The sequence below is a fragment of the Pyrus communis genome, chromosome 14 (genome assembly GCF_041283825.1).
Source record: "Pyrus communis isolate YQ-2024b chromosome 14, ASM4128382v1, whole genome shotgun sequence".
NCBI lineage: Eukaryota > Viridiplantae > Streptophyta > Magnoliopsida > Rosales > Rosaceae > Pyrus > Pyrus communis.
In genome coordinates, this window is record NC_142578.1 from 14,660,412 (window position 1) to 14,669,751 (window position 9,340).

The following is a 9,340-nucleotide window of genomic DNA, read 5'->3' on the forward strand; positions in this document are numbered from 1 at the left end:
AAAGAGGATAACACAAACAATATGTGCTTATTCCTTTGTTAAATGGACAAAGGAACTTGAGAAGATTAGCACAAAGACATGGACACTCTAAGTGCCATAATTCTTCAATTACAAATCGTTGTATGAAGAAATAAGAGTTTCTTTGAACAACCCTTAGTTAACACCAGCGCTTGTTTCTTTGTTAAATAAACATGGAACTTGAGAAGTAAACACAAAGGCATGGACAGTTTATGTGCCATGATTCTTCACTTACAAATTGTTGTATAAAGAAGTGAGACTTGCCTTGAACAAGTCTTGAAAGTTTGTAATCTTGTTTAGAACAAGATGGTTGTTTAACAAAAATAGTCCATCAATATGCACTAATGATGATTTTGAATCATTAGGTGTTGAAAGTGTTAAACCACTTCACTAGACAGAAACTAAGTTAGGACTTCACCTTTGCGTCCTATGCAAATGGTTCGCTAAGTTTATTGTAAACTATATAGTGAACAACAACCACACACTCTCCAAATCGTTTGATGTGTATAACATAATTGAAATAAGTCTCAAGAGAGACAGTGGGAGTTTAGGGACCATTACTGTTGTAGTCATAGGAGAAGTCCAATGAAGAAGGCAAAATAACTCCAAGGGAACAAACTTTCTTTATGAAATGATGCACATGGAAAAGGTTATTTGCAAGCATCGTCTTGCAAGTGTCGAGAACTCACCTTTCGAAGGTGTTGTAAATTGTTCTTGAAATTTTTCAAAATAGTTGGTTCTTTTGTTTGAATGTTTGATTCTAGTAACTGTGTTTTGCAACCATTGTAAAAGAGTGACTAATAAAAAGTAGAAGATTAATGAGAGAAGAGAAAGTACTTCACATTCGGAATGTGAATAAAGATATAGATCATTGCGAAAGCAGATTATACTTACTTCCTCATATGAACTACCAAAGAAATTGGAAAAACCAAAATTGTCTTTACATCCCAATTTTGAATAAGGAACTTAATTCCGTCACTATAATTTTAAGAGATGGATGGATTGTTTTGTTTGACAAAACATTGTTCGTTATTAACGAATAATTGGATTATTGTAATCCGATTCATTGTCTCTATATTATAGAGATTATGTGGTAGTGTTAACTGTTTAGAATATAATGATACTTACCCAAAAGGTTACAAGGTAGTGACTAACCATACTAAGTCGTGACATCTCAAAAACATAAATTGCAAGTTGGCCATAGATGGATGCTATGGATCGTTAGGTCCGGATCCGATGCCTTCTTGTTAAACTTTTATGAGGGCAAATTGTTCAAATCTTTATTATTTTGGAAAGAAGAAAGGGTCCCAAAGTTGTTGAGGTTAATTCACTTAGATGTTAGTGGAATATGTCCACTACATAATACTACTCATGTTGTGTGACATTCACCGAAGATCACTATCGATTGGACTATCGTGTATTTTGAATGAACACAAGTCCGAAGACTTTGCAAAAGGTTTCAAAGAAAATGTAAGTTGATGAGTATGACGTATAAAGTATTTTTCTTCTTAGATTTGATCAAAGGAAAATGAACACTTTAGAAGAGTTTGCTTGAAAGGTATCAAGGAAAGTAGCATCATAAGAATGGATTTCTCCATTAGGAGAAGAACGAACTCTAGTTAGATGTAGTTTGTTACATATTATCAAATTACCCATATATAGGATATACACTTTTAAGACAATCTGATTGTCAACAAGAATGTCTTCCAAAAAGTTTCATAACTCCATAGGATGTAGTTGGAAATAAAGACAAGTCTTAATCGAGTTAAGATTTGGGGTAATGTGCGAATAAGCAATATTTGTTTGAGAACAATCTTGTGGGATATCCTTAAATTAACCTTAGGATATCACTTCTATAAACCAACTAACAAATGTTGCATGTTGGGTAGTTCATTATAATCCTACAACAGGATTTGCCTAAGATAGAGCAAATGAACGAGAGATAGAACTCAAGGAATAAGTTCTTTAAGAGACAAGATGATACTCAACAAATGTAACAACCTAGTTCCTACAACACGAACTCCAAGGTAGTCGAGAAGGATCTGTAAACCGTCTCAGTTGAATGATTTGAACTTTGTGATTATGTCATAAAGTTACACCTCTTAATTCGAAAGAAATAAGAATGAAGATCCTTATGACTACATTGGGTGTGTGTAGGACATATACTCAAGGAAATCGTATAATACCATTTGATCTGAAATAGTGAAACCTTAAAGCTAATTGATAGCTCAAGGTGACTACAATCAAAGAGATTGGTTGACTTGGAAGAAACCATCTTTGACGTAGTCTTGGTTTCAATTAATTCAAAGATTGCTTGCTACAACTAAACGGTGATTCAACGTTTGGACATAATATGGGTTTCTAAAACCATTATCAAGATAGTCTTGATGATATATGTCTAAGACTAGGAACCACAAGGTGTATAAGTTGTAGAGATCCATCCACCATAAACCTAAGCAAGCTAGTGGGAGCTATAAGCGTCTCATGAGAAAAGATCAAATCATTTGATTTCTCATAAAGATGTTAATGAATCTTTTATTTACTAGTTTTACAGAAGATTAGTAGGAGTTAACCATATTCCTACATTTGAACATATATGATATATTAAATCTTGGAAATGAAAAAGGATTCTTCTTCGATCTCCTAATGAAATCACCAACTGTTGGATGCAAATTTGGACACATATGCACAAAAATGAGGTATTTAATCAAAACCACCCATGAACTCCAGCGAAGTGTGAATGGGGTTGATTGAGGGCGGATTTGTGATTGAATCCATGATCGGACTACTTACATTTCTCTGGGAAGAAGAATCAAATCACGGGTATAGTTCTAGAGATGGAGTGGTGTGGTGTGGTGTGTGCGACATCGTGAACCATCTTTGACGAAGATGCCTTGACTTACGTGTGTAAGAAAGAGGAGTCTCCATGTCTATGTGTGGACAAATAGCCTGTAGAGAATATGTGTTGATATTAGATGATCGTAGAGAAGTTAAAAAGATCACTCGAGATCCAGAGATTCTCCTAGATAAATACCCAGACTAGGGTATTTATTAAGATCTTGACCGAGTAATCCCTATTAAATCAGGAGACAATCTAGGAGGGAATTTAGGATAAAATATTCAATCCTCTTAGGATTATATGATTACATTGCCTAATCCCCAAGGTATCCTAATTTGACATGAATTAGAGTTTCCTTACTTGGAAGACAAGTAATAACTTATAATGGGCTTAAGCCTAGCCTGTTGGACTAAGGTTGTTTGATTACGTATTCTGATTAGTCAACTAATCAGAATATTTACTCTGATAGTCCTGTGACAGCCCGTTCCGAAATTTTTTAAAACGTACGCGTGAAAAGACGATTTTGCCCCTAGTGTGATTTTTGCGTTGTGTGGTTGTTTTGAGCTTGGTGTGGCTAGTTGTGGACCACACACATTTCCCCACACATCTCCTTCACCCTTCCCTGCCCTGCACCCTATCCCGTGCCATTTTCCCTTCCCCATTTTCTATCCCATTTGTACGGACATACCCCAAAACCCTTGTAATCTTCACAGATCGAAGGAACAAATTATATATTCTTGCTCGTGAGGTCCATAGAAGTTCAACCATACCCATTCCAGGTAAGGATACCTTTGTTTTCACGTCGAACTCGGGATACCCCGATTTTGTCACTGTTCATACATGTTAATTCTTGTGTTTTTGGGAATTTCAAGCTTGTAGGAAGCTTGGTGAGGTCCTTAGGAGGCTCGGGGTGGTTCGTTTGAAGGTTTTGGACGTCGGGATCGTGAGTTTCGAGGTTGGCCGGAGTTGGTGGTGTTTTCCCGGCGAGATTCCGTAGATTTTAGCACTTGGAAGTGGCATGGATTTGTTCCTCTCGTTGTAAGCTTCATTTTGGTACCAATTTTGTGGAATTTGGTTGAAAAACGAAGAAGATACGAAGTTTTAAAGATTTCACGATTTTCTGGCGCCGGCGACGGTGCCGAAGCCTTGCCGGAGAAGACGACGGAATATTCCGTTAGTTTGGTCGGAATATTCCTAACGGCGTTAACGGATTCCGTTAAAGTTAAGGGAATATTCCTGACGGCGTTAACTGACGCCGTCAGCGTGCCAGGCACGTGCCTGCGCGTGGCCGGCGCGTGCGACAGTGAAAAATTTTTCTAAAAATATGGGGATGTTCCTGAGGTTGAGTAGATCGCGTTGGTGTATTCATACACCCCATTTAAGCATTGTATGAGAAGTTATTTCATAAGGTTGGTTATGTGCTTTAAAATTAACGTTTTTATAGTTGTTTCGCATATAGGTGAGACCTATCCCGAGGACGAGCGCGATCACTCAAGGCAAGGGGGTTACGACCCTTCTACATACCAGTGAGTGGGCTTTTGGTTTTACGTATATACCTATATACTTATATTTTTCCCAGAAATTGATTTGAAACGTTTATACGTTTATATGCCATGCTTATTGTTTGCCATTTATTTACGCATTATGAGTCGCATATGTTTATATATGTTTGGTGCTGCGGACGCACAGGTAAGTGCCAAGTGAGTTGTGATTTATGTTTACGTTCAGTAGTGATTTGAGATGCATAGAGAGCTCATAACCTGCACCCCCGGTGTTAGTGCTCCCGCCCAGAGTTGGGCACAGTCCTTCACGTGATGTTCACCTCCCGCACCACACGCTCATCTTAGATCCAAGTTAGGTGCACAGTTCTGTCGTACATACCACTTTAGGTGGTTCCGACTCGTAGGTGACCCGCGATTATTCGCCCAGCCTTCACGTGATCGTAGCACTTGAGCGTACTTATATTACACCCAGTCCTGTCGTACAGACCAGTTTAGGTGGTTCCGACTCGTGTGCAGTTATAGTTAGTGAGATGGAGATTTGAGCTCTAGATTCAGCCGTACAGGTCACATTAGGTGACTCCGGCTAAAAGATTACATGGCATTGCTTTGACATTACCTGAGCACTTGCATTTTATTTCGAGGCTTTTGGCATGGCATATTTCTGAGCATGACTTATATATGTGTATATTCTATTTTTCTAGGAAGTATACAGGTTTTACGGCGAGAGGTTAGAACTTGTTTATGAAATGGTTTTTCAAAAGCTTTGTTTTTGCCCACTCACACTTTTTGTTTTGCACCCCTCCAGGTTCTAGTTGGCTAGCACTTTTGGTGGCTTCCCTGAGGATTTCCCCGGCATATCTGACAGACTATTACCAGTGTAGGACTACCTTCGGGTGTGCTTTTGTAGTATCGTTTTCTCCCGGACTGCATTAGGTCTTCGCGCTCTGAACTTTGTTTTCACACTTAGGCTTGCACATGTTTGTTGTTACTGTGTAAAGCTGGTTTTTATTTATTCGGACTATTTTTATTATTATTCTTTTAGCTTCCGCACTACGCACATGGCTATTTCACTTTCACATGATGGCCAGCATGCCCTGATCTCGATCGGGGTGTGTCAGTTTAGTATCAGAGCCTAGGTTTGGCAGTCCTGTACTTTTGTGAGTATTCTAATGGTTTTGGTGTCTTCTGTCAGAATTATGCCGCCTCGTCGGGAACCACGTCGCTCTGCTGAGCCTAGTTTCCCCGATATAGCTCAGCTGGGGGAAGCTATTGCTACATCTATTCATTCGGCGCTCCGCCCTCCCCAGAGGACTCCTCTGGAGACTATGTATAATATGAAGTTGGATAAGTTTGAAGGCAACGAGGGTTATGAGGGTGCGGAGCGGTGGCTAGAACATATTGAGAATATTTTTCGTGTTTTGCATAATCAGGGGAATCTCCCTGTCGAGAAGTGGGTAGAGACGACATCGTGGTTTTTGGGTAAGGATTCTGCATCCTGGTGGGAACAGGAACTTCGTCGTTTGACTCCAGCTGAGAAGACTGATTGGGATGTATTCCAAGAGTTGTTCAGGAGAAGGTTTGTGCCTCCTGAGTATATTGACCGCAAGAAGCAGGAATTCATTGAGTTGAGACAGGGGAAGTTGACAGCAAATAAGTACTACCGGAGGTTCACTGATTTGTCTCGCTATCATCCAGATGTTGCTGGTAATCCGGCGGAGATGTTTCGTCGTTTCCGTTTAGGCACTAAAAAGAAGTGGCGTTCGATGGCGACCACTACCCCTTGTGACACCTACCAGGAGTTTTATGAGATTCTGCTGAGAATTGAGGATTCAGAAAATATGCCGAGCGAGAGTGAGGAGGAAGAGAAAGACGGTAATCAAAGGAATGATGATAAGGGTAAAGGTCAGGCGTCGCTTGGACCTCGTAGGACACAGAACTTCAAGAGAGGTGGCACTAGTTCTAGCTCTTCTAGCGGTGGTTTTAGCACCACTGGTCAAGGTCGTGGTGGTAGGTTTGCTGGTGGTGCTAGAGGCCAGAAACAGAGTGATGCTGGTAGAGGTAGGGCCCCAGTTTGCCGCAGGTGCAATAATCGGCATTTTGGTGAGTGTAGGCGGGGCAGCAGTGGTTGTTTTACTTGTGGGCAGATGGGACATCGGGCTGCAAATTGTCCCCAGAGTCAGCAGAAGCCTCAGCAGACTTTCTTGCCACCACCTGTACCGATTCAGCAAATTCCTGGTCCTGGTAGTTATGTGCAGACAGGTCGAGGTGGTGCCTATTACTATCAGGGCGATGCTGTTCCTTATGCCCCGGGGCAATATCAATATCCCCAGGACCCATATTCTCAGGGTGGTTATCCTCAGTATTCTGGTGGCTATATGCCGTATCCTCCAGCTCCAGCAGGCGGGTCTCAGTGGTTTCAGGGAGGACAGATTCAGCAGGGGGAGAATGCTACGAGTAGTGCAGGGTCTTCGAGGCAGTCTGGTCAGCCCAGTCAGGGGCGTGGCACTTAGAGTCGCGGTGGCCAGACGAGCAGAGGTCGAGGTGGACGGCAGCAAACCCAGGGGCGCATTCATAATATTTCTCTACAGGACGCTCAAAACAATCCAGATTTGATCATGGGTACGTTAAATATCCTTGGTTATTTTGCTAGAGTATAAATTGATTGTGGGGCTACACATTATGTGATTTCTCATACATTTGCTCAAGTGACGCAACCTCGCCCCACACCTCTAGGGTATGATTTAGAGTTTGCTATGCCTAGAGGGGAGAGATGTATTGTAGATCGTGTGTACCCAGGATGTCCAGTGATAGTGGAGGATGTTGTTATGCCATCTGATCTTATCCCATTGGATATTGTTGACTTTGATGTGATTCTGGGCACGGATTGGTTGCATTTCAATCGTGCCAATATTGATTGTTACAGGAAAATAGTTACGTTCCATCGTCCTGGATTACCTGTGGTTACTTTTGTGGGCAAGCAGAGTGGGGTGAGACATGGTGTTATTTCGGCCGTGAAAGCGAAAAGGTTGTTATCTAAAGGTTGCCAGGGGTACTTAGCTCATGTGGTGTTGGATGAGGCTGCTCCTAGTAGAGTAGAGGATGTGAGGGTAGTCAGACATTTTCCCGATGTTTTTCCTGAGGATTTACCTGGTTTGTCGCCAGACCGAGACATGGAGTTCACCATTGAGTTGCTTCCAGGTACTAATCCTATTTCCTTGACTCCCTATCGTATGGCTCCCGCTGAGTTGAGGGAATTGAAAGTTCAGTTGCAGGAATTAGTGGATAAGGGTTTTATTCAGCCTAGTACTTCACCTTGGGGAGCTCCAGTGTTGTTTGTGAGAAAGAAAGACGGAACTTTGAGGCTATGTATTGATTACCGGCAATTGAATCGGGTGACGATTAAAAACCGTTATCCGTTGCCGCATATTGATGATTTGTTTGATCAGCTTCGAGGTGCTTGTGTATTCTCCAAGATTGACTTGAGGTCTGGATATTATCAGCTGAATATTAGTAGGGATGATGTTCCTAAGATGGCGTTCAGGACTCGTTATGGTCATTACGAGTTCCTGGTTATGCCATTTGGTTTGACGAATGCACCAGCTGCTTTTATGGATTTGATGAACTGGGTGTTCCAGCCATATTTGGATAGGTTTGTTATTGTTTTCATCGATGACATTTTGGTGTATTCTAAGTCTAAAGCGGAGCATGTTCGACATCTTACTTTGGAGTTGAAAAGGTTGAGGGAGCACCAATTGTATGCTAAGTTTAGTAAGTGCCAGTTTTGGTTAGACCAAGTTACGTTTTTGGGGCACGTCATTTCAGCTCAGGGTATCTTAGTGGATCCTCAAAAAGTGGCAGCTGTGGAGAAATGGGAGCAACCGCGAACCGTCACTGAGGTGAGGAGTTTCCTTGGTTTAGCAGGGTATTATCGACGGTTTGTTAAGGATTTTTCTGTGATTGGTTTACCACTGAAGAGATTAACGAGGAAAGACGTTAAGTTTGAGTGGGATGATAAGTGTGAGCAGAGTTTCCAGCAGTTGAAATATTGTCTTACTCATGCACCTGTTTTGGCACTCCCGGACGATAGTGGTGATTTCGAAGTTTATAGTGATGCTTCTTTGAATGGTCTGGGATGCGTGTTGATGCAGCATGGTAGGGTGATTGCTTATGCTTCATGACAATTGAAACCTCATGAGTTGAATTACCCTACACATGATTTGGAGTTAGCCGCCATTATTTTTGCGTTGAAGTTGTGGAGACATTACCTTTATGGAGAGAAATGTAAGATCTTTACAGATCATAAGAGTCTTCAGTATCTTTTTACGCAGAAAGATCTTAATCTTCGTCAGCAGAGGTGGATGGAGCTGCTCAGTGATTATGATTGCACGATTGATTATCACCCTGGTCGTGCAAACGTTGTGGCTGATGCACTTAGCAGGAAGTCTCAGGGCCGTATCAATGCGTTGTACGCTAGTCGCATTCCTTTTCTTACAGACTTAAGATCTACGGGAGTGAGGTTGGAGGCAGAAAATCGAGAGGTGGCTTTACTTGCTAATTTTCAAGTTAGGCCAATTTTAGTTGATCGGGTGCTTGAAGCTCAGGTAGCTGATGGGGAAACTCAAGAATTGATTCAAGCTCGAGATCGAGGGAGGAGGAGAGACCTCAGAGTTCGTGATTCGGATGGCATGCTGATGCAAGAGGGTAGGATGTTTGTGCCTAATAATTTGGATTTAAAGAAAGCAATTCTTGATGAAGCACATATCTCGGCTTATGCTATGCATCCAGGAGCTACTAAAATGTATCATACCATTCGACCATTTTATTATTGGCCGGGTATGAAAAGGGAGATAGCTGAGTATGTGAGTAAGTGTGCCGTTTGTCAGCAAGTTAAGGCGAAAAGGAAGAAGTTGTTTGGGTTGTTGCAGCTGCTTCCCGTTCCAGAGTGGAAATGGGAAAACATTACTATGGATTTTTTGTACAA

The 9,340-nt window shown here is 41.5% G+C and overlaps 1 protein-coding gene across 1 annotated transcript; it reads left to right on the forward strand.

Moving 5' to 3' along the window:
• Nucleotides 1-5,555: 5,555 nt before the first annotated feature.
• Nucleotides 5,556-6,869, forward strand: LOC137737399 (uncharacterized). The gene has a single exon (XM_088683975.1). It carries the CDS (start codon nucleotides 5,556-5,558, stop codon nucleotides 6,867-6,869), a length of 1,314 nt encoding a protein of 437 aa, XP_088540101.1.
• Nucleotides 6,870-9,340: the final 2,471 nt, after the last annotated feature.

What these genes read in the sequence shown, in the direction of transcription:
- LOC137737399 (XM_088683975.1), top strand. Translation starts at nt 5,556, where the DNA reads ATGCCGCCTCGTCGGGAACCACGTCGCTCTGCTGAGCCTAGTTTCCCC.